The sequence below is a fragment of the Semicossyphus pulcher genome, unplaced genomic scaffold (genome assembly GCF_022749685.1).
Source record: "Semicossyphus pulcher isolate SPU_LCO1_2020_fin unplaced genomic scaffold, fSemPul1.0.p SCAF_3, whole genome shotgun sequence".
NCBI lineage: Eukaryota > Metazoa > Chordata > Actinopteri > Labriformes > Labridae > Semicossyphus > Semicossyphus pulcher.
Genome location: NW_027211704.1, coordinates 7,219,239 through 7,245,384, shown reverse-complemented (window position 1 = coordinate 7,245,384; position 26,146 = coordinate 7,219,239). Strand labels below are relative to the sequence as shown.

General features: G+C 41.6%; 1 protein-coding gene across 1 annotated transcript; it reads left to right on the top strand.

Moving 5' to 3' along the window:
• The first annotated feature begins 247 nt into the window (after window positions 1–247).
• On the top strand, window positions 248–23,582 carry fer1l4 (fer-1 like family member 4). Its single transcript, XM_069677905.1, has 49 exons — window positions 248–326; window positions 1,938–1,993; window positions 4,364–4,452; window positions 4,557–4,656; window positions 4,761–4,855; window positions 5,055–5,099; window positions 5,914–6,087; window positions 6,216–6,276; window positions 6,408–6,539; window positions 6,684–6,746; window positions 6,847–6,931; window positions 7,004–7,172; window positions 7,390–7,570; window positions 7,780–7,966; window positions 8,087–8,166; window positions 8,463–8,588; window positions 8,795–8,861; window positions 9,109–9,209; window positions 9,576–9,684; window positions 9,914–10,205; window positions 10,785–10,917; window positions 11,600–11,700; window positions 11,809–11,896; window positions 12,014–12,130; window positions 12,225–12,377; window positions 12,532–12,727; window positions 12,890–13,014; window positions 13,152–13,286; window positions 13,373–13,546; window positions 14,262–14,372; window positions 14,469–14,630; window positions 14,793–14,973; window positions 15,150–15,262; window positions 15,348–15,464; window positions 15,819–15,861; window positions 16,044–16,144; window positions 16,925–17,059; window positions 17,150–17,269; window positions 17,551–17,678; window positions 17,762–17,932; window positions 19,036–19,190; window positions 19,374–19,555; window positions 19,668–19,753; window positions 19,854–19,952; window positions 20,566–20,683; window positions 21,076–21,199; window positions 21,449–21,753; window positions 21,982–22,082; window positions 23,227–23,582. Exons 1-49 carry the CDS (start codon window positions 248–250, stop codon window positions 23,405–23,407), a joined length of 6,246 nt encoding a protein of 2,081 aa, XP_069534006.1. The 3' UTR covers window positions 23,408–23,582.
• The last annotated feature ends 2,564 nt before the right edge of the window (window positions 23,583–26,146 follow it).

Sequence of the window (26,146 nt, the reverse complement as noted above, 5' to 3'; positions counted from 1 at the left end):
TTTCTCAAACATAGGAGAGGACCTGCCCTAACAGACGCACACTGTACACACACGTTAACAAGCCATCACGTACAGTTATGCACACGCACACAGGTACCTCCCATCACCTTGTTGAACAGAAAACACACACGGCAGTTAGTTTCCAGCTGCTGAAGAGAGAAGACAGAAGAGACGAGGTCAGAGAGACACCATGTAGACAGTCAGACAGGTGAGCAGGTCCACAGGTGTTCCAGGTATCAGGATCATCATGTCCATTAGCGTGAATCTGAGGAGGATCTCCAACCTGCCGGGACGGTCGGACAGGAAGGTCGAGCTCTGCTTCAGAGGTCAGTAACACACAAACACATCTGGACGGAGAAAAAACTTCTCCTTAGATTAACTTTAAATATGTGACAACTTCGTCTTTTACTTTTGGTTCTTCTCTAATTTCCCAGGTTTTTCTTGGTTCAGCAGTTGCAAAAACATGTGGTGTTTATTCTTCACAATAATGAGCTTTAACTTTGTGACAGTTTGGCAGCAGAAAAATACAAATACCACTTTATTATACTCCTTATGTAGCCCAGTTTTAAAAATATACTTAAATAAAAGTACAGTAGTATTAACAGCAAGGTGTCTTTAAAGTATCCAAAGTAAAAGCACTCATTATATAGAAAGTAAGCTGATGTAAACAGTGAGGAGGATTTCTGTAGTAACATTTTGTTGGTCAATGTGAAGCTCATTTAATCCACATTACATCCTGTTTGGTAGTTTAACCTGTCAGTAATAAATCATTCCCTCTCATGAAACATCATGTGTTCTTTAAAGATGAATTTTCCAAAGGGAAAATATATTCCTGACATGTTAGGACCCTTAGATTTGTTTAGGCCTGTGTGCTGTGTCCACCAACTAACAATCAAAATCAAGAAGGGGCGGGACTTCAGATATCAACTTTGTCAACAACAATGGTGGAGCAGAAGCCAATCCTTTTGTTTTTTCGAGGGTACAATTTCCAGGTGTAGAGCTGCTGCTGATGCCAGGACATGATTCCTTTACATTGTTTTTACCATTTCGTTGTTAAATTTCCTGAAATAAAAGCAAATATTAAGCATACAGAGCGGTTTAAAACAGACGTTACAAACATAACGGTCGCTACCGAGGGAACCGGAAGTACTGCCAGTCAGACAACTTTCGTAACCTAGCAACAGAAAGCGCTGGTGAGAAGCGCTCTAAAATTGAGATCGTGGGCGCTGCCAGCACAAAAAACTGACACAGGCCCGTGTTGCACTGTAAGTTATTGTTATGTAATTGTTGAGTACTATATCCTCTTTTAATCATTTTTACATTCCTTTTAAAACTATCTCATTTTCTTAGTATAACTTTATTTACTCAGTAGCCTATTTTAACTACATTTTAATATTTCAATCTTCCCTTGGATGTCTCTTGTATTTGTGTACTTACCTTACCTTACCTTACAAAGTCATCAGCTGATATGCACTTGATTTGATTCAAACATGGCCTTCCTACCATAACTTAAGCAGCAGAACTGAGTACTTATTCTGACACTGCAAAGGTGGGTTAAGTCTACAGTGTGTGGTGTGTTGTTCTGATAGGGAATATTTTAACCTGACAGTATATGAATGCACACTTAAGTCCTTAGTGCTTAAGTGCAGAGACATCTGGTTGAAACGCTGATGTGATGCCAATGCTTGACACTGTGCATTGGTGGTCCCTGGTCTACTGACTCTCTTGTTCAATGAGTTCTGACACATTTAAACAAATAATATTATTAACATTTTTGTGGGGGGTTTTATCCCTTGAGGTCTGTCATCAAGGTGTTAATATCCTCCGTGTTTTAAATTGTGTTTGTTGTCACTTTGACCTATGTTTAAGTTCAGTTTCATTAGCGTGTTAGCTGCTAATACTGTGTCTGTCTGTCTGTCTTTCTGTCTGTCCTCCAGGTTTCACCCATAAAACCAGAGCCCTGAAGTGTGAGAACGTGGCCATCTTCAACGAGGTCAGTGAACTAGATAATGTCTGTCCACTGTGGACACAATCAGACCAATCAGAACACAGTGCAGAGCAATGATGTCATCATTATAACAAGTCAGAAGCTGCTGTCATAAGACTGTAAAAGAAAGAAATCCCAAACTTCTCTCCTTTAACACAAAGTAAAAAACCTCTCAGCAGATCAGTCAGCTTCTGTTTGAAGTTTATAGACGGTCAGCTCGGGTTGACTCTGAACTGTGATATTTCTGCTGTGTGTGTGTGTGTGTGTGTGTGTGTTACAGCAGGTAGCTGTTTGTCTGCTTCAGATTGAAACTATTTTAATGGTGCTGATAGGAAACTGTACCACTCCTACTGTAAACTTAGGCAGACACCGCCACTCCTTCAACACACTCACAGCTACACCTGACGTGATTCTGTTTATTCTGTGGAGACTGTCGAGCTCATAAACGAAACTAAACTCAGGAAAACCACTTTGTTATTTTTAAGGTTTATAATATTTAATAAAGTCTAAACAACCAGGGTCCCCAGAGGATGAATCTGGCTGACTTTAGGGATTTTAATAACTACTAACGAGAAGAGGAAGTTGGCGCAGACCGTGACTAGAGGTGTTCCAATACCATTTTTTTTGCTTCCCAATACCAATTTGGATACCTAGACTGGAGTATTGGCAAATACCAACAGAAACTTAGATACTAGTGTAAAAAAATGTGTACTAATCAAGTATTATTGGTGAAACTCATTGCTGACATTTTGCTATAGCTTTGACGATTAAACTCAACTACTGCCCTTTTAATGTTATCGTCACATGATATTTCCCTCAAACCAGTTGATTTTATGGGAATCTAAGGGCTTTAGAAATGATGGTATCGGAGTAGTGCAGTGACTGTTGCACTGGGGGATACTGATACCACATTTTAGGTTGTAACAAAGGCCAGCTCTGACACTGGTGTTGGTATCAGAAGAACTGTAGTTGTGACCAGGACATGGCTGTACTGTTTGCTGCTGTTTCCTGACTCTAGATATGTATAAGTCCTGATAGGACAGCAGGTTGGATCCAATCACACGTATTAAATTGAAAAACTGATTTTACCTGTAAAACTCAACATTCCCTTACAAAGATAGCTGCTTTTATGCTGCATTCCTACAACTTTGTCATGACATTGCACTTTGAAATGTGACTTGCTCTTACATTTGTCACAAGTCTGAGGTTGCTGCTTTGGAGATACAAATAACACTCACAGAGCTTAATGTTATCCTTCTGTGTAGAGGATTGTGGGTCATGCCGGCTAACATACTGAAAAATGCAACAAAGTGAACTGGGACACCATGTGGTATTTTTGGCATACTGAATTATTTTTTGTCATCAATTATTAATTGTGTATGTGAGGAAGGAGAAAGACCATCTTAGTCAAAAAGGCAAACATGGTAAGATATCATACAACAGTTTTTTATACCCTCCATATCCATTGTTTTTTTTTCTCAAAATAGACCACTGCATCCCCACCCCCTGATTCCTGACATGAGCCAAGGCAGCGTTCATGTATTAAAACAAAAAAGACACAACAAGAAACAGACAAAAACAACATGTAATGGGACAAACTAAAACTGCTCTGAACTCTAAATGACATATTAGCTTTGGCACCTTGTCTTTGTTCTATCTTAGCATGCTAATAGGCAAAACTAAGATGTTGAACATGGCAAACACTTTACCTGTGAAATGTTAATGTTAGCATTGTGTTGTAAGCATGTTAGCATACCAATGTTAGCAGTAATTCTACTTTCTATTGTTGAAACATTTGTTGACAGAAGCCTCGTCCCGCTTCACTACATCACCGCATGAGTGTTTAAATACACGCTGCTGACAGGTCACATGACAAAACTACAGTCACCACAGCAGACCTGTTTACCTGTGTGCAGCTAATGAGGCAGGCTGCTGTTTGTTCTTCAGGTGTGACCAGGTGTGTGTGCGTGCGTGCGTGTGTGGAAGAGTTTCAGGCCAGAATCTCTTCCTTCTTTCTTTCCAGTTCTTCTGTCTAGTAACAGCTTTGTCTGATATTCACATTAATATGGCAGCTGTATCTCAGGTGGTAGAGTGTAGTGGCCATTAATCACAGTGTTGATGGTTCAATTCCGGGCGCTGGATTGTCTGTGAGCTTTGTGTGTTTACTTCGATCTCAGGTGAACTCAAGATTTAAAAAAGTCAAATGTTAAGAATGATCTTCTGACCTGAACTGTTTGTCTATTTTGAGTTTTTCTTTTCTTTTTTATTTATTTAAATCCATAACTTAAGCAATTTTACCTGTTTGTGTGCGTGTGTGTGTGTGTGTGTGTGTGTGTGTGTGTGTGTGTGTGTGTGTGTGTGTGTGTGTGCTCACAGCATTTCCGTTGGCCTCACTACGGCAAAGTGATCAGAGAAGAAGTTTTTACCATCAGTGTTTACAACTGCAGTAAAGTTTTCTCCAACAGGTAACACACACGCACATATATGTGTCTAAAAACATAAACAAACATATCGTTTTCTTTCTATGATTTCATACTGAAAATGTGTGTTTTTGTGTGTATGTGTGCAGACTGCTGGGTAAGCTCGTCGTCAGTCTGCAGCATGTTGTTACTGCAGGGAGGTTGTTGCTTCGGGAACCTCTAACTGATGCCAACTACAGCCTGACTGATGTAAGGACACACACACACACACACACACACACACACACACACACATCCCTACTCTGTTGAATCAGAGATTACAGGTGTTAGATGACGTTGTGTTCTTTTCATAGATCTTTATAGAGTTGGACATTCGGTATCATCCGGTTGAGGGAACAGCAGGAAGCTGGGAGGGACTCGACTTCCTGAAAGTGGAAGACAAGGACGAGTAAGAGCACTTCCTGAAATGTGAACACTACAATGTAAAAACTATGGCTGTAGAGCCTGTTGGGGTTTTTGTCCGTTTGGGGCTACTGTACAAACATGCAGATGCAATTTGTCGGTCTCTGCAGCAGGAAGAGAGAAATCTAACTGAACAAATGATCACCTTTCCTTGTGTAATTTTGCTTCTCCTCCTTCCTCCTCAGGTCGGCTCTGGTAATCAGGAATGAAGGATTTGATGAACCTGACAGGTGAGTTGTCCATAACACATAATTATTCTCTTAGCCAGAGCAATAGTGGATATTCACATTCATGTATTTATGAAAGGATATTACGGCCAAAATGTTTCTTTTTGTAGTCCTTGCAATAAAATTCTCCAGCTCAGATGCTTTTGACTTTTCCCTTCAGTTCTGCCAAATTTGAAAATATATGATTTTTATTCTTGGGGGCGCTGTCCTATATACCGAGGCTCAGTCCTCGGTGCGGCGGCCTCGGGCCTTTGCCTCGTGTCATCCCCACTCTCTCTTTCCCTGTTTCTGTCACCAACCACTGTCCTCTCTCTCTCATTAAAGGAAAAAGATAAATGCAAAAAAAGTAGTTTTTTATTCATAGTTCAAAGGAGAACTCCAATGATTTGGGAATTTTAAGGTAGACAAAAAAAGCGTTATTGAAACCAGTAAGATTGAGATGAATTGCCCCTCCAGTCTTTTTTCTGTGTTGTCTGCGGTTGCACTTGTTGGCCACCTTTTTTTCTTCCTTTCAATGACAAACTGATCCAACTATTTTCAGTTTATTTAAAAACATATTGACATTAAAAATGACTCTAAAAATGGCTGACTAAATTTGATTGTTGATGCTGATCGATACCAACTGCTTTACTGGCGTTTTTATGAAAAGCACTGTGAAAAGATAGGCCTTTTAAACCAGCAGCTTTTTCCCCCAAAGTTTATCAACTCCAGCCCTCTATTGACGGAGCAATAAAAACAACAGAGAAAGAGTATTTCGGAGAAAGTGTTCATCTCTCTCTCTCTCTCTCTCTCTCTCTCTCTCTCTCTCTCCTGTCAGTCAGCCGACTGTCTCTCGCCCAGGTCAGCTGGAGAGAGAGGTTCGGCGTCTGGGGCGGAGCCTGGTCCGAACTTCATCGGGGGAAGAAGATGAAGATGATGACGATGATTTTGATGATGATGACGACATGATGGACCTGGAGGCCTCCAACATCATTTTCACTCCTCTGCTCAGGTCTGGTTACTTTACTTTACTGTCTGTCTGTTTGACTGAGTTCTGTGAGCTCACATGAGTATGTGTTTCTCTGTGTGTGTGTGTGTGTGTGTGTGTGTGTGTGTGTGTGTGTGTGTGTGTGTGTGTAGTCGTTGCAGGCCGATGTCCAGAAATGTAGCAGCAGCGACGCCCAGAGTCAAGAGCTTCCAGGTGAGATCGTCCATTCATCTTTTTTAATGCATCTCAGAGGGAAAGTTAGCAGACAAATCTCCAACCCATTCAGAAGAAACCATTACACCTGGTGAGTGTGTGTGTGTGTTTCTGTGTGTGTGTGCACACAGGTGAATGTGAACATCCTGGAGGCTCAGAAGTTGGTTGGTGTGAACATCAATCCTGCAGTTTTCATCAGAGCGGGGAAGCAGAAAAAACACACGGCGACACAGAAATCCACCAACTGCCCTTTTTACAATGAGGTTTGTGTAACACAGCACAGTAACACACAGTACAATACAACAGAATCCAGTACAGTTCAGTACAGGACATCGGATTACAGGAGAATAACGTACAGCACAGGGAAATGCTGGAAAGCTGTTCACCTCTTTCTTCTTCACTTTTAGAACTTCCAGTTTGAGTTTCAGGAGGACCCACAGATCCTCTTTGATAAAGTCATAGAGATAAAGGTCAGTTACACTTTTTTTTGCTTTTGTTTCCTCTGCTATTACCATGGTAACAGACCTGTGTGTGGCCAAAATGAACACCTGTCATGTCCCCTCCTCTCAGGTGTTCCACAGACGGACTCTGGCGTTCCTGATGACCCACATAGGAACGTTTAAGATCGACATCGCCACCGTGTACAACCAGCCAGGTACCAGTACTGCTCACACTGCAGCACACAGTACTTTCTGACCTCTGACCTCTGACCTCTCTGCATTTCCAGACCACCGCTTCTACCAGAAGTGGGCTCCCCTCGTGGATCCGGCAGACACCAGGTCCGGGATCAAGGGTTACGTCAAGGCCAGCCTCAATGTGCTGATGAAGGGAGACGCTCTGAGCATGCCCAGTCTGCCACCATCCTCTTCGTCCGGAGCCAATGAGGACGTAGAGAAGTTAGTCGTAAATAAAAATCATATAAACACAACACCTAGCAAAGGACTAAAATCTCTACACCTTTTTCGAACAGCTTTTAAAGTTGAATGTAGAGTCAAAAACGACCCCAAGATACTAGAACTCATTTACAATATTAAGCTCCCCTCTCTCAGGAACTTCAATATTATCAACTTCCTGGTATGACTGGCTTGGGGTCCTGATGTGTTTTTCTTGCAGGAACCTGCTGCTTCCACGTGGTATCCCCTCTGAGCGTCCGTGGGCTCGATTCCGTGTCCGGATCTATAAGGCCGAGGGTCTGCCCACCATGGACGCAGGGCTAATGGCCAAAGTGTCAAAGGTCACCGACCGGACTGTCTTCATTGATCCCTACGTGAAAGTGACCTTCGCTGGACAACAGGTACTCAGACATGTATTACCTTGTATATGAGTCTTCAGGTGGTCACAGCCCGCACCAAGAGAGGAACTTAAAAACTTCACCTGTGTTTCTACCATAGACTGTATCCATATTAAGTTTGGTATCATGGTTGCTGCCATCTTGGATTTTTGTAGCAAGAAGTTGCCAGAATCTACTTTTATTGTGCATTTGTGTGTGTGTTTGTTGTGCAGGGGGAGACGCTGGTCGCCAGCGCCACCAGCTGTCCAGTCTGGAACGAGGAGATCTCCTTCATTGAGCAGTTTCCTCCTATGGCTCAGCGAATCAGAATCCAGATCCTTGATGACGCAAAGATGGGAGACATCGCTCTGGCAACACACTACCTGGACCTACGGCAGATATCTGACCCCACAAGGAACGGTACGACCCATAGTTAATCCTTCAATAGAAACCAGCCTTTACTTGTTTGTGCCGTTTACTTTTATACCAGCTATTATAATGATAATTCATGGTAAGAATGAAACATCTGTCTGTCTGCAGGGTTTAACCCCACCTTTGGTCCATGTTGGGTCAACCTGTACGGGTCTCCTCAGAACTCCACCCTTGGAGACGTCCATCAGGTAAATCAGACCAAATCAAACCATTTAAATCAACAATTCAACATTTTAGAGTTTGAGAGATTGAAACAAATCTCATGCCTTTACCCTGAACATAAGGATAGATTCAGCAGATGGTAAGACTGTTTTGTGCGAATTTAGGAAACAGACTGAATCTAAAGTTTGGTATGCTCCACCCGTAGCATTGGTCGGAACCTTGCCCTTTGGTGCCCTTTTCAATTCTCAATGTTGGAATTTCTTCAGGATTAAAACAGACTACACAAAATAGATCCAGACTGGTCTGACTATCGTTTCTCCAGGCTTTGAACCAGGGTCTTGGTGAAGGAATCTTCTACCGCGGTCGAATCCTCCTCGCTCTCTGTGTGGAGGTTTACTCCTCCCCCTCTGCTGTCATCACAGATCCAGTCTCCGCCGCCCTTGGAAAGGTACCTCCTACTTCCTGTTTTTATAGAATTGAGTAAGAAAGACAACACATCAGTTTATCAGCAGCTATAATATTTACAAGTTTGACTGGAGTCAGAATGCTATAACCAACCATAGTATCTAATAATTGGCAACTTTCACATCACCTCCTTGAATCTTATATGACCTCACTGATTTTTGTGTGCATTATTTTTGTGTGTCCTTGAAGATGAAAGGAGCCATGGGGAAGCTGGGACTAAGGAAGAAGAGGGGCAGCAAGAAGGAGAAGAAGGAAGGTCAGAAATTAAACGCTCAAGCAGATGATGTAGTTTGTTGTCATGTTGAGAGGAACATCCACAAGAACCAGTTTGCTGTTTTAGTCCAAAGACATTTCTGAAAATATGGTTATTAATTTCGTCCCTGAGTGTCAAGTACAGACTTAGGATATTTTTTTCCACGGCTAAGGGAGGGAAACTTGGTTGTTGGTTGGAGAACTTCACATGTATTGTGGGTTATTCAACATATTTGTCCTTGTTGCTGTAGCATCTGTGGCTGGCTCACCGGTCGATGACTCAGGGGAGGCGGGAGTAGAGGTACCAGAGGCTGTTACCGTTGAGGTCGAGGAGATCCACCCACTCCCTGAGGTCAGTGCAATCACCATTAACATCATTATTAAGAATCTCCGAATAAGTAACAATTCATTTATACCAGTATTTTCGATCACAGAATATGTTTGGTTTTAGTTCTTTAAGTCTTCGTTTTTTCTTTATGTTCTTCACAGTGTGATCGTTAGGAATCATGAGCCATTATTTATGCTGGCTCGGGCACAAAACTTAAGTTTTATCAGCATTAAATCGTTTGAAACTGTAATGTATAATTGAACATCATCTGCATAGAGATGAAACATCCAATATTTTCCCAAGTAGAAGGATAAACTTGCCTGATCATCAACTCGTTAACACTTCAATTTAATCTGCAGCCAACTCAGAAGTCTTGTTTGTTGTCCACAGGGTTACCTGGGAGAGAGGGAGGATTTTCTGCTGTATGCATCTCTGTTTGAAGTCACCATGATGGATCCATGCGTAGGAACCAGACCAGTAACCTTTGAACTTTCCATTGGTAAGCAGTGTATTTTATGTCCTAGGTATGACACACATTTCTCAGCACTGGAGGACCAAATGTCGGCAGCCAAACATGGCTGCCAATTGGGGATGGGTCGATTTCGGGTGTGTGGACAAGGGCTAATTTGATTTGAACAGTTGTAGTTATTGGAATTTATCATTTTTTGGAAGACACTTTGTGAAAGTTTAATTCAGGCATCAAACATCAGCTGCTCTCTCTCCTGCAGGGAATTATGGGAAAGCAGTAAAGGTTAGGAAATCCAAGAAGAGCCAGAGCAAGGAGGACCTGAGGCAGAGCAGGGAGGAGCTGAGGATGAGCAAGGAGGAGCTGAGGATGAGCAAGGAGGAGCTGAGGCAGAGCAGGGAGTCATTGAGGTTGAGCAAGGAAAATCTAAATGAGGAGGCCCAGAGTCTGCTGGAGACTGACGAGGAGCTTGACAAAGAGGAGGAGCTGAGTCCTGAAGCTGCGAACAGATCTTTGTCTGCTCCCGTGAAACCTGAGCCCACCGAGTACGACAGGTAAGTAATGATTGCCCACACACAGATAACTACAACACCGTGCATCCTATTAACGTCATTTCTAAGGGGTGGGGGATTTGCTCAGTTGGTAGAACAGGTGCCCAATATAGGCAAGATCATCAACCCATCAGCCCCTGGTTCAATTCAGAACCTTTGCCATTTGGTGCATGTTGTCCCAATCACTCTCCATTTTTCATGTCTCTCTTCGGCTGTAATATCAGTAAAGGCAAAGGCCAAATAAGACATCTTTAACATTGTGTCTTAGAATGCTGCCAAATAAGATAGACTTCATCTCCCCAGCCCAACCCTCTAGCTACTTCTGGGTCTTCCCAGAACCTCGCCAGGTCAGATGCGATAATTAACCTCTCCAGTGTGTACTGGGACTTCCCCAGAAACAACTTGTCATGGTAACCTTTCTTGAATTGGTCTTAATCTTGCATCCTGCCCGCCGCCAGTTTGCCTTAAGAGACCCTAACAGCAGCTATTTCCCTAATCAACAAAGTTTCCAAGGAGTAACCGCTGCAACATCACTGAACAAATTCTACCCACTTGCTGTCTATTTCAATGTCTATCTCTCAGGTCGTTCCAGTGTATTCCTCTTCAGCCCCCTTCCTTGAAACCGAAGCCTTGTCTGTTTGTCTGGAGTCAGTTTGAAGATCACAGCTTTCGTCTGTATCAGGCTAACTGGATCAGCAAGATGGCCGACAGGCTGGTAAGGATCAAAAGGGAATTTATGCTCCATTTATTGATAAATATAACTATCCAGGGAGGAGTCTCTGACTGTTTCTACACATATATGTAGGTATGTCTGTATTTCGATTTTCTGGACAAATGACTTCAAACTTGTCTGTGTGAGGGTGCTGTGTCAGTTGTAAGGTCGGTCAGATAAGCAGTTCTAGAGATTCCTGCAAGCAGCACTCCCGGGGGCCTGCTCGACACATGCGTTATTTGAATAAGAAAAGTATTTGATACCAAAAGAGAACATCTAGAGCATCTTTGCCCCTCCAATATGACTGGTGCATGTACCGTTGTAAATGCTAGGGCACACACAAATCTGCAAACCTTGACATCATCAATACGGCAGCCGCACACAATCAGGTGTCTATATACCTCAACAACAGTTTATCCTCATGAAGTCACACTTGGTAGGTGGGTGTATTGCTGTGGACCTGAGGGGGAGCAGGGGTCAAGTGTGAAGTCAGGTGGATGAGCAGATCTCTGCAGAGCACTGCAAGCAGCAACACCAGGGGCCAAGCAATTGGTGCGTGTTAGGATGGGGCACGTAATCTGTACAGCCACATCATGACTAGGCATTGCACTAGTAGAGAAGAATGACATAATGTGTTTTATGCAATGCTACAACCTGTAATCATATCTCTGTCTCTTCTCTTTAGGAGATTGGTCTTGATGAGGTGGAACGTCTCTTGAGGAGGCCAAGGAGTAACTTCAAAGAGCGTTTGTTGGAGGTGTTGTTGGAGCTTGTGGCCTCCTGCAAGTAAGTCTCCTGCTTCTGTACCTTTAGCAAATAGATGTGATTTCATTTGTCCCCATGCCTGTCCCTTTGTCTGTCCTCCCATGTGTGCTGCTGTCTGTCTGTCTGCAGACAGTTTAGTGCTTTCTCAGACAGGAGGTCTCAGTCACGTCCCAACAACCTGGACAGATGCAGAAGGGAGTTTATCAAGAAGACATTTGTGAGTCTGTTGTCACTTTTCCCTCTGTCTACTTGTCCGCCTCTCAGGCTGTCACGATCTACCTGCCTATTTGTAACCAGCCTCTCTGTTTGTCTGTCTTCCTGTATGTCTCTCCAGGTTTTGGTGGCCAGACAGGCAGTGAGGGCCAGGCGGAAGATCACCAGGCGGCTGGCCAAACAGCGGTTGTTGGATAGCAAAAAACTCCTTAAAAAACTTCGCCTACTGGCCAAAGAGGTCCGAGGTCATAGAGTGGGGTACCACAAATAAGTCAAAGATTGCATTTTGTCTGAGGTTTGAAACCAACTACCCAAAACTGCTCTCTCTCCAGCCCCAGACTACTATCCCGGACGTGTTTCTTTGGTTACTTAGTGACAGAAAGCGATTGGCTTACGTCAGGATCCCTGCCTACTCCATCTTCTTCTCCCTGGTTGAAGAGCAAAGAGGACGGGACTGTGGGCGACTCACAACTCTCTACATGAAGGTAACAAATCTACCACTAACATTGGTCTTAAAATGTATTGATGGCGCTTTCCATTAAGGATATATCCTCTTCTGCCTCTAGAAGAATGTTGCCCCTACTCTCACCAATGAAGCCTTTCCCTCTAATTTAGCCATCTCGCTTTTTGCCTCTCCAGTCACCAGGAGCTTCAGCAAGTGAGATCTTTGCAAAGCTGGAGGTCTACCTGTGGCTCGGTCTTGCAAAGTACAGTAAAGAGGTCACCAACTGCTTGCCGGAGGAGTTTCTGCCAGTCTATGAGGAGGAGGAAGAAGAGCAGAAGCGGCTGGTCCATGCAGGGAAGAGGAAGCTTCCTGTTAGTCTGTCCTGCCAAGGTGAATCAGCTGACCTCATCCTGCAAGTGGTGCTGCAGAAGCACAAGATAAATAATTGGGAAGTCTTGAAGTGACAGGAGAAAAGGTTATCCTTCAAAATAAAAGTCCAGTGATAAGCTTTATTTGGACTTGTCTAGCTAACAGATCTTTCTCTCTTTGCAGACAGCAGGTACTTCCAGCTACGATGTCATTTGTACCAGGGGCGTGGCCTGATGGCTGCTGATGATAACGGCCTATCAGATCCCTTTGCCAAGGTTGTCTTCTCTACTCAGTGTCACGTCACCAGGGTAGGTACAGCATGTCACTGGTTAGACAGTTACAATTGTTTATTTCTTGAATTAGAATATATGCATTTCATTTGATTTCATGCTCTAAGTGTGCTCTGTTTTTATACATATTCTGTGGTATGTGTGTGCGTGGTCAGGTCATGTCTGGCACCCTCTCTCCAGCCTGGTGTGAGTGTTTGTTATTTGACAGAGTTCTGCTGGAGGGAACAAGGGAGGACCTCCTACAAGACCCTCCCCTTGTGATTATCAACATCTACGACCAAGATGCCGTGGTAACACTGACGTTCATGTTCTTCTTATCCTCCACATTATGAGAGGCAGTGATGTCATTTGCTTGTTTGTGTGTGTTTGTGTACAGGGGAGTCCGAAGCCTCTGGGTCGAACCTTTGCAGAGCCAGAGTTTAAAACTGTGGAGCAGTACTACCAGAAGCCCCACCTGCGTTTCTATGACATTAGCATGGGAAGGGTGCCTGCTGGGGAGCTGTTGGCTGCCTTCGAGCTTATTGAGCTAGACTACTCTAGGTTTGGAGAGGTGACACCTTTCAATCAATCAATCAATCACTAACTCTTTAAATATCACCATGTCTCTCTGTTTGTACCTCGATTTTAATATAGTTCCTACGATTAACGACTAAGGAAAGTGCTGTTTATAACAACTCCACCATTCTATGCAGTAATAATAAAACTGTTTGTAGCTGAGGTAGAAACCCTAACAAGGAACTCGACAAGTACAAGATTCCACCTGAGTACTTTAAGGATCCAGCCTGGTAACAGTTCACTCCTGGCTGCCTCCTCGTCCCCCTCAACTCAAGGATACAGCTAGAACTATATGGGGCCAAACACCGAACCTTGGGGAGCACCGCATACAATATAAACTATTTGTGAACAGAATTTCCCAAAAGACATAAAGTTTACCCACTAAATCATAACTAATCTAGTCTAGATATTCAAATATATTCTGATATCTTGAAATTATTTTGAGGAGGGATGCGTCTATGATCATTTTAATGTGTAAAAAGTAATTTCTCCACTATATTACAAGTTGGAAATTGGACCAAAGACATAAATATTGGTTTCTTGTGAGTAGAGTCAAAAAAGATACCACATATATTAATGATAATGTGATATAAGCAGCATGTACAGACAGAAGAGTATGGGGCCCAAGACTAAACCATGGGGAACACCACGAGAAAAAAAAGTATCTATGAATTGATACTGGAATATGAAAATTCTTTCATCCCTTACAGCCCTGTCTCCCAAGGAGTGTGGAACCCCAGGAACTGACCTACCTAGAGGAGCAGAGATATTACATCATCCCAGAAGGAGTCCGACCTGTTCTGAGGACTTTCAGGATCGAGGTAATTTTGCAGATGTGTTATAGTGTTCTTGGGACATTGGGCTGTATGATGGGTCAAGTTACTGAGTCCTACCTGTGCATTCATGTGTGTATTCAGGTTCTGTTCTGGGGTCTGCGGGAGCTGAAGCGGGTTCAGCTGTTTGAAGTGGAGCGCCCAATGGTGAAGGTGGAGTGCGCGGGACAACAGCTGGAGTCTGAAGAGATTGAGAGCTACAAGACTCATCCCAACTTCAAAGAGCTGGTCCTCTACATGGACGTGGTCAGTTATAAGTGGTGGTTACAGACATAAGTTATCACTACTACGGTCAAAAGATCTGGTTCAAAGAGACACCTGGTGTATCCATTGTATGCATATCGAGAAGAGACACTGCCTATGTCAAATACCTGTCTTCCTGCTTCTTCCTTTGTTTGGTCCAATCAGGAGCTCCCAGAGCAGGCGTACCTTCACCCTCCTCTAACATTGTTTGTGGTGGAGCATCGAGCATTCGGTCGGCTCGCTCTGGTTGGGACGCACGTGGTCCAGAGCCTCATGGCCTATGCCCCTGCTGAGCTCGGGGGGGAGCCTGAGGAGGAAGAGGATGAGCCAAAACCACAACCAATAGGTAATATCGTGAACGGAAGTGTTGAAGGCAGTTTTCACAGTACTAGTGTTTACCGGAAAGTTGATATGTGGAGTTTTTTGTGAATCTGAAGCTTCTTAATTTTTTTGTAGTTTGCTTCTCTGCTAACTTTTCTTCTAAAGTGTTAACTGACACTGTTTCTCTGTGCGTCTTTCCAGCAAGGCAGAATTCGAAGAAGATCAACCCTCTGTCGACAGTGAAGAATATAGGACTCAGCGGCCTGTCAATTACACAGTCAAAGATTCCCATCAACCCCATCAAACTGGTTAATGTACGTATGTTAATGTTGTTGCTTTCCCATCTTTTGTACATAAATTATTAAATTAAAGAATGCATTGAATTTGTTGCTCTCTCAGGCCCCTCTGAAGAAGCTCTTGGACAAGGGGGAGGAGCTGGAGGAGGAGCCACCTGAGCAGGAGGAGTTGGATTGGTGGTCCAAATACTACGCTTCACTGCAGGAGTTGGAGAGAAAAGTGAGACAGATATGTACCTGTCTGTGCGAATAAATATTTACCACCTTCAAATAGTAATTTAAAAAAAGAAATGCATGAAAAAATGAATAATGATTAAGCTAGAAGAGATGAAAAGACGATTAAAGCGTCTATCCACAGATTTGACAGAGATGTGCTGCTTAAAAAAAATTGGAGACAAGAGATTGTTTTCTTCTGTCGTCGTCAAGGGAGCAAAATTAAGTAAAGCTCGACCAAAGTTAAAATGGACTTTCTTTACAGTGCTGGTTGCATATTTCACCTGAAGGGTGAGAACATCTACAGTGAATCATAAATCAGTTCTTGACTCAACATGTCTGATGTTTGTAATGTCTGTAGGCTGCTGAGGAGGAGGAGATGGCAGAGGCAGAAGCAGAGAAAGGTATTTAACTGCTACTGGTTTATTTCAGTCATGACATTGCATATTTTTTCCATATTTGTCTACTAAATGTGTTATTTTAAGAGCCTGCCATCAACTGTTGAAGAGAAATTAAGATATATGCATAAAAAACCAAGTTAAAGATTTGTGTTGGTTAATGATGCGAGTGTTTTCTTTTCGGTCAGAGGGACGTAAGCTGTCCATGACAAACATCGAAGAGGAGGAGGAGGAAGTCGTGGTGGTGGAGATTGAGCCTCCCAAACGCAAGACGATTGCCACACTAAAGGTGTGAGTCAGAGTGATTGACAGTTTAAGGTCCAGTATGTCAGTTCAGGCTGCACAGACATCAGTATTAAAGGAACATTAAGTCTCATCTGTAATGTGTAAATGTAATGTCTGGTTACTCTGTAGCTCTACAGACCTTTATAGCCTCTATAAGCCTATAGTTTTATTTTAACAGCACATTTCTTGTTTTTTAATCTCACCACTCTCATCAACCTGGTTTCCAACAGCAACAAGCTGCTGTATTCAGCAAACAAGCTCTGATAAACCCACTGTACCCTGTACCTGTCCTATAAAATGAACAGCAGACAGACAGTCAGGACAGTGAGAGATTTAGCCCCTAAATAGACAGATATTTTGTTCTGTTGTTGCTGGAGACATGTCGTGTAATATCGAGAAGGCCTGCCGTTTATCAGTATCTCAGTCCATAGAGGCTCCATTATTGTGCTCCTATTTCAGCTTGACAACTGCATTAGACGAGCCCGTGGGGCTAATAGGCTAATTGTTAGCTTTATTACAGCATTGACGGGAACTTTCTGACTTGAGATTCGACTCTTTCATGCCACACAAATCTTTCAAGTGGGTGAAGTAGACGGATTCAAAAGTCTGGACACATGCAAACCATTAGATTTACAATGGTACCCCACCAGACAGGATTAGATTGATAGGTCTGCCTCTGGTCATGGATACTAAATACCAAATGGCCCATAAAGACCTTTGTTTGAGGCAACAAAGATAAATGTTTAATATTTCTACCTCTGTTTGTGTTTGTGTGGGAATCCAGCTGTACGGAGGTGATCTGGAGTCAGAGTTCAGTCAGTTTCAGGACTGGCTGCGGATCTTCCCGCTGTATAAAGGCAGAGCAAGTGGGGAGGATGACGACGACGATCAAGAGGAGAGGCTGATGGGAAAATACAAGGTACTGTGGATGGAGGGCTGTCAGTCTGTCTGTCTTTTCCTCAACAGAGAAATGTTGATGAATGTCTTATTCCGTTCCATCCATCCTCAGGGCTCCTTCCTGGTTTATCCGCTGGATTCAGGAGATGAAGACGACTCCACCTGTCGGATCACTAATGGAATCCCCAAAAACTCACCGATTAAGGTCTTGGTCCGAGTCTACATTGTTAAGGTACCTGTCTCTCTTTCCATCCACAGCCGGTTCTCATCTCTTTCTCACCTGAACAGTCCAAAACACTGACTGAACATAGCTGTTAAATTTAAGGATGCTAGGACATCTGAGAAATGAAAGATGACAACAAACCTTTCCATTCAAGAAACAACCAAAATTCTTCCCTTTACAGCAGCGTTATGGATCCACTGACTTAAAACAAATATGAACTGAGTTGGTACAAAGTTTGTATTCTACTGGGAGTTATACTGTGAGTACTATTGTATCTGTGTGTCCTTCAGGCCACTACTCTGACTCCAACAGACCCAAATGGTAAAGCTGACCCATATCTGGTGGTGAACGTTGGAGAGCAGTGTCAAGACACCCAAGATCGATACATCCCCAAGCAGCTTAACCCCACGTTTGGAGAGTGAGTACCCGTCTGTCTACCTGTACTGACGCTCATTCTCTGACTGTTTGTCTGACTGTCGGCTATCTGACACTGTCTTTCAGGGTGTTTGAATTTAACGTGTCTTTCCCGCTGGAGACGGATTTGATTATCAAAGTGATGGACCACGATATGCTGGGGTCCGATGACGTCATTGGAGAGACACGGGTCGACCTGGAGAACCGGTTCTACAGCCGCCACAGAGCATGCTGTGGTCTGGCGCTTTACTATGACATGTTAGTACAACTGCTACATCACTTTATTATCAGGATGTCATCTTGTCTTCTTGGAGCCAGAAGCGACCAAACTTAAATGACTGGGTGAATACGAATTTTGACATCTCTATGCAAGTGGACCGGTCCTTATGGTAGCACCTTGTCAACAGGTAGCCACACCTTAAATCTGGCCCAGCTTTATCATCTATTTTACCGTTAATTGGACCATCATTTACAAAATGACCCATCCACTCATTCATCCATCATTTATACTGCTAATCCTGTTCAGGGTCACGGGAAGGCTGGAGCCTATCCCAGCTGTCATTGGGTGAGAGGCAGCTGGACTGATCGTCTGTCAATCACAGGGCTGACACACAGAGACAGAAAACCTTTCACGCTCACACTCACACCTACAGGCAATTTTAGAGGTTCAGCAATGAACCTAAGGAGCATACTTCACACAGACAGGCCCCCTACGTCCGAACCAGGATTGGAAATAGGAACCTTCTAGCTGTGAGACAACAGCGCTAACCACCGCACCACCTTGCAGCCCTACAAAATGACCCACATGCATTATTAAAGACTTGAAACTAGAAATTGAGACCAAAAACGCCCTAGGGAAATGTTTACTGAGGTAATAAATTAAGTCAGAAGTATGGCCGTCTCCGTTACCCTAAAATGTGACTTCTTTTGCAACCAGTCAACTTGCCTCCTGCTGGGTGAAAGAATGCAGGATTAAGGTACTTCCCTTCACTTCTGAAAGCAAGGGGCTGAATCCAGTTCTTATACAGTCTCTGATTATGACAGTAAGGCACCAAAATGACAAACATTAACTATGACATTTTAGTATTATAACTAGGAACTAGGACTGTGACATTATTGGACCAGTAAGAGGACATGTTTGGACCAAAACTGCAATACATGAGCATGAGTACAATCAAACAATATTATTAAAACTACAGTACATAACAAATACATTAGAAACAGAACTACAACATGTAACAACCAGTGTTATGACATTAGAAAACAACAAGACACATCGACAACATAATTGTGAAAACAAGTAAAGGCACTGCTGTATGTTTTAATTGTTTACCTGTTCATTTTTGTGTGTCTCTCTCAAGTGACGGTTACAATAAATGGCGAGATGCAAAGAAGCCGTCGGCCACCTTGGCTGAGCTCTGCAGGAAGAACGCCATCATGTCACCAGAGTACAGAACATCTGAGGTGAAAGTCCTCAACAAAATCTTCAAGATCCCAGCTGACGCAGTACCTGAAGGTAGGACGCACGGACAAGTAGACTTAGCCTGATATACAGTAACTCAGGCAGAAAGACAGGCAGACTGTACGAATTAAAGGGTTTATACAACTGAATGGGATTAACAATAGATAACTGTATCATCTGCATAAAAAAAAGCAAGTGATAAATTCTTACAAAGGTTATTTACATATACTCTACCAGCTCTGTCGAAGAAGAACCAGAGGACTGTAGAGGAGGAGGCAGAGATGGAGGAGCATGCAGCCCTGAGCGTGCTGCAGCGCTGGGGGGAGATGAAGGAGTTCATCCCTGGAGCCGTCCCTCTGGTCCCAGAGCACGTGGAGATCCGGTCCCTGCTGAACCAGGACAATCCTGGACTGCCTCAGGTAATAATAACACCAACAATTACCACAGTAAAAACAGTCACAAAAACAGGAAGTTCCACACTGCTACTGGTCTTCAGCAGTGTGTGTGTGTATGTGTGTACGTGTGTTCCAGGGTTACCTTCACATGTGGGTGGACATGTTTCCTACTGATGTCCCAGCTCCGCCCCCTGTTGACATCAAGCCCCGCAAACCTGAACAGTAAGTCAACATATTGTTGAGTAGAGAGCAGTACAGTATAGTAGAGTAGAAAAAGAAGAGGAGTTACAATAAGTAACCTTTATTGTTTCCATGACAACAGGTACGAGCTGCGTGTGATCATCTGGAACACAGATGAGGTGTTTCTGGACGATGTCAACCCATTCACTGGTGACCCGTCTTCAGACATCTACGTTAAGGGGTTAGATTCACACACACACACGCACACACACACACACACACACACATATGACAAGTATTTCAAGTGTCTTCTTGTATCGCGCTCTGAGTGTGTGTGTGTGTGCACTTGGTTACCTAGCTAACACTGGACTTTGGCGTTGTTACGCATTCACCAACAGGGGACTACCAAGCCAACAAGGGACATTTTTGAGGTCCCACACTCTAAATCATGCTAAAATAACTTCCAAACCACTCTGCTTAATTTTATTAACTTATGTCAAGAGGGGATCTGCAGGTGTGTAAGTGTTTAAGTCCATACTCCATACTGCCCCTGCAGGCAGGATCAGGGATTTAAAAAACCCACTTTCACACGTCATTTTTCACACCCCTCCATAGTGTGAACAACTTGAATGACAGTCTTTTAGTCTACACAGGGGCTGTTATACAGTCCGTTTAGTAAAAAAATATCTTCTGAAACATGATTGGTTATAATGCTTTTGTAATAGAATATAACACATACAACACACAGAGACAGACATATCTATGCAGGATACAAAAATGGAAGAGAAGTAGAACATTAAGACATTGCTTTGCTATCAATACTCTGTGTTTTGCTCTTGCGGTTGTCTGTGTAGATGGATAAGGGGTCTGGAAGGAGAAAAACAGGAGACTGATGTCCACTTCAACTCTTTGACTGGAGAAGGAAACTTCAACTGGAGATTTGTTTTCCGCTTTGATTACCTTCCTACTGAGGTACACACAAACATACACAAAGATATTCAGTTCACAAATATATTAAACAGACAAAATACTTGCTGTAGTTTTTGATTGATTAATGATTTATCAGTTACCAAACCGGTAAATTGATATGAATGTTCTGTCTTTCAACAAATCAATTGAAAAGTCAATTGTTTCAATACCTGGTGTCACGTCCAAGATCATGTTTCATTGTACACAGCATATATAAACATTTAATCCAAATGCGCTGATACTATTCCTATTACCCAGAACATACTTCATAAAAGTATAGCAGGAAGATACTTATTGATAAACTGGGGTCCACAAGCAGACGTCTTGTTTTCTTCTACATAATTTTGTAAACTGTGCCTGTTAGTGGAAATACATTTCCTCATCTGGTCCTGTAGAAAGAGGTGGTGTACAAGAAGAAAGAGTCCATCTTCTCTCTGGAGGAGTCGGAGTTTCGACAGCCGGCTATTCTGACACTGCAGGTCTGGGACTACGATCGCATCTCAGCCAACGACTTCCTGGGTGAGACAAACTGAAAAAAACTGTTGTGACAGTTTTTTTTAAAATTTTCTCTTTTTAATAAATAAGCAGGAAAGTAAGAATGCCAATTATTTTCTTGCTACTAATGTAAACACGTCCTCCATATTTATGTCATGATTTGTCCTGAATCTACAGGACCAAAACAAGTCTATCATATTGCAAAGCAGACACTAACCAGAGGCTACTAACGTCTTCTTCTTCATCAGCATTGTTTTCTTCTCTCTCTTTCAGGGGCCATAGAGTTGCGTCTCAACGACATGGTGCGAGCGGCAAAGTCCCCCGGTAAGTGTAAGATTGATATGGCAAAGGATCGGGCCAGCCCTCGGTTCTCCATCTTTCGTGCTAAGAAGATGAAGGGCTGGTGGCCGTTAACCCGCCTGAAGACAGCTGAGGACTTCGAGAAGGAGGAGAAGGAGAGGGAGGAGGCCAAGAAGAAGGGACGGAAGAAGAAAAAGAAAAAGAAGGACAAGAGGGGCAGTATGAAGAAGGAGGACCTTGAGTACACAGACAGCAGCGGCAACACTTACCTGCTAATGGTACTGAAAAAAACGAATTACTGCTGTGGAAACATACATTATCATGCCATTATTTAATGTGTACCATGTGTTTTAACAGGCCTTTGTAATGAACTGGCCTTTATTTGTCCATGCGGGTCATTGTTTTAATAACACTTTCTATGAGGGAATTAACAGTACTAATGTTAATGCAAATGCAAATATTAATTTCTGAATACTTGTATTGACACTGAAACTGTGCATGTGAAGGGAAAGGTGGAGGCGGAGCTTCAACTGGTGGCACTGGAACAAGCAGAGGCCAACCCTGTGGGCCGGGCCCGCAAGGAGCCAGAGCCCCTGGACAAACCGAAGTATGATCAAACACACCACACACTAACACAAACGCCTTTTAAGTCCATTTTAAAAGAACACCCAGGTGACCATATTTAACACTAAACTTGTGTTAATTACTGGTTAAGTGGAAACTATAACAATCTATGGTTTAAAATTAAAAAATGTGTCTGATAGTTATAGAGGAGTAAAGGTTGGAAGAGTTGGTTATTTTTTTCCCCTCTCTCTTTCCTTTTGACACAAGGTTTATATCTGGGTTTTTTATAACAACTAAAATTGTCTATATAACTTTGGTATGTTATAGTTGTTAAAAGTGGACAAGGGTTAGAAATAAATAACTCTTTACTTCATTCTACTCCTTTACAAACATGAACTTTTTACTTTGTGTAGCAGTAGAATTTTTTTTAACATATTTTTAACTAGATTAGATTAGATTAGATTAGATGTACTTTATTGTCCCCGAGGGCAAATTTCCCTTGGGCAAAAGTGCAAAAAATACAGCTCAGTGCAACTTCATAAAACTTAAAACAACACCACAGCCATACAGACAAATTAAGTACAGCATAAAAATACAGTAAAGCGTGACAGATTCAAGATTCAATACATAAGGATCTTAAGTATGCAGAAATGTAAAAACATTGTAAAAAGTCTAAAAGGCTTCAAATTACAGCCCGAGTCAGCAGAGCAGCACCACCGGCTTGTTTTTATTGTTTAGTTAATAATCTATTGTATTTAAATAACATGTTCGATCAATCTGGACATAAAAAAATCTTATAATTTACACATATCCACAGTCCTCATTTTGTGCATAAATACTGTCAATATATTATCTGAAGTTAAAATGGGGCTTTAGTAGTTGGAATTGCCTTCAGCTGTTGAATAATAATGGGTACATTTCTTTATTACACTGGAATCAGATCGGTACTTGGTATTTGTAAGGAAAAAATAGTACTGGAACATCTCTTCTAACTTCATCTTAAAAACACTGTTTAACTTTAAACGATAACAAATTCATACGTCATAAACCTCATTACTGATCGTGTTAACTGACTGTTCTTTTAGGATGGACATTAAAAATTGTACAGTTATTCTTTAAGGCCTTGTTACATCAGAAAGTGATATACTAGAGTGACATAGAGACAATTAATCCTCTCGTCTTTGTAGTCGTCCCACCACCAGCTTCAACTGGTTCATCAACCCGCTGAAGACCTTCATCTTCCTCATCTGGAAGAAGTTCAAGAAGTACATCATCGCCTTCGTCATCCTCGCCATCCTCACGCTCTTCCTCGCCCTCATCGTCTACACGCTGCCGGAGCAGATCTCCAACCTCATGGTCAATGGATGAAGAAACCTGTGGGGGGTCTTTATCTCTCCTGCTGGATTTTCATTGACTCTGATCCTGAACTGATCCAACTGAAGTCATATTTAGCCTGATTAGTGTTGACAAATCACTTAAAGTCATGATTATAACACTGACTGCACTACATTACCCAGCATCCACTTTAACAGAAACACACCTGGGTCATGGGAGCAATAATCAGTGATCTGGTCAGATTTGTCCGTTACTAGAGGAAATTTCTGAAGACATATTACCGTAGGTCACATATTTATATATTGTGTAAATCAAAGATGGTTTGGCTGAAAATGTCTGACAGATAAATCATCACCTCTCTAAATATAAATGTACACTCATGTAATTTAAGAATCTAATTTTATTGATTAAATATATTTGTGTAGAAACTTAAAAAAAAAAAAAAAAAGTCTATTTTAGTTTTTTTGCACTGAAGTTGGAATTCTTATTTGTCTAAGTTTGATCCTTTTTTTTTAACTGAATGTTTAATCAGAAATGAATAAATATTTATATCTGTCTCATGACACTGAGCCCACTGAAAACAAACTTGTAGTAAGTAACAATCAGTATAAATTTTGCTAATAAACACAAAGAGATGAGTCATGATAAAGCGCTAAAAACACCTAAAAGATTAAAAAAAAAACCCCTCAAAAGATGTTATATAGATTTAATCCCAAAATGCAGCGTCCCAAAAAAGTCCCAAAAAATCTGAAGGGCCCAGTTGTTTAAAGAGCTTAATCTGAATCAGTATGGTCTGGAAATCCCATCATTTGTTATCCAGGATCATCTCACATTTGTCCTGTTTTTTCAAACAAAACTGGATCAATGTGATCCACATACAGATTTTTTAAGATGACCAAACCTGGATCACCAGTGCTCTAACTGGGACTACGTACAACATACTTTGTCTACCGGGGGCATCAAAATCCACACAAAATAAAAGTTGCATTAATTTTGATATTGATGCTTTTTGGTGGATTATTTTACGTGGACATTATCCTTAATACTTTTACAACCAAACAACAAATCTACTATGTCACTGTAGTGATTCAGCAATTCAAGTGTAAAATATATCTATATAAAAAAAATGTCAAAGGTACAAACTACATTTTAACAATGTTGTATTGTTTGACACATTTAAAAGTTTTTTTTTTTTTTTACATCTTCTTCCTGACTCCTTCCCTTTGCTTGGATCAGGATCATCCTGATCTTATGGATCAAAGTTATCCCAATCCTACTCAAAAGTTTTGAACAACACAAACTTGAGATGTTACCCAGATAAAATTGGATTAACTCTAATCCAATTATGTAATCCTTTTTTTTTTTTTTTGAACAACCCATTTTCAAGATTTAATCCAGTCTATCAACTATAATCTGATCAGGTTACTTTTCAACAGGTCCAAGATGATTTAGCTGTTTCAAAATTGTTAAAAGTTTGCTCTACAGGAGAGATGTTTAAGTCTAAAGGCATCATCTTCTGGAGAGCAAGAACTGCTATTTTCTCATGATAAGATCTTTAAATATGCTGATGAAAAAGAAAGGCTTGACTTGTGTGTGTCAGACTTCATCCTCGTCTTCAGGCTGATTAACAGGAACTTAGAAATGGTTTGTTTACACACGCTCGCTCTGATTGTTTCCTCTGAGACTCTGATGATGTTGGCTTGTTGCGTTCGAGACTAGAGAGGAAATGATGTCAGAAGTACAGTATGGTTTGGTTTGTGCAAAAAAGCAACCATACGTCAACGGCTGTCAGACAAAAACTCTGAATTACTTAAACAAATATTCAATTGATTGCTATAAAATTTTGACCTTCATGACCCTCAGTGGATGAATCCTGATGATAGTGGTGATCCCCTGGGTTCACCTCTAGCACTGAGTTCAGTTTCTTATAAGTGGATTTGAGTTAAATGTTTAATGAAATATTGAAGAATTTACTGAAATTTGTGTCAGAGATTCATTTTCCCCCAAGGATAAACAGCAAAAACTTTGATAACCTCAGAACCTTAACTCTCGATTTAGCAGCATGATGAGGTGAAACTTTAAATTCTTCCAATATTTCATTTTGCAGCCTCAGCTATACTTTGTGCTTATGGCTAATTAGAAAAAGCTAGCATGCAAAGAAGTAAGAAGGTGAACGTTTTACATGTTAGCATTTAGCTTGGAGAAAAGCCTCACAGTTATGTTACCATTACTGTAGACTATAAGGCTTTAAAAACATTTTTAAGGAAAGTGGTATCACAGTTTTTAACATTTTTGGAAGGCATAAGAAAAAAATGTAAATTATGAAAAAATATTTTGATTTATTTTTCTAGTATAAAACGTCTAATGTTGAGGATAAAGTTGAAATTACAGGAGGATTTTTCATTGTTGATGATGTTTTAATTAATCACAAAATACAGGAAAAGGGAAAAATGAGAAGTTATTCTTAAAATGTTAAGTTTATTCGACATGTTACTGTATTTTCAATATGAATTAAATCAGTAGAAAGATAAATATATCATATATTTTCCTCCCCTAATTTATTTTTGCATATACTTGGCACTAATAAAAGTTTGACTTTATTCACGAAATGCAAAAAAACAAAATTTTCTTCCTCTCATTTTTATTTCTTCTGCCTTCATGGCCCTCACACTGCTCCGTTCTCTCCTCCATACACTTTCCTTGTATTTGACATGAATTAAACATACTCTGGTGTAATGGGGTTTACCCTGTGCTCGGTCAGCAGTGCGCGCG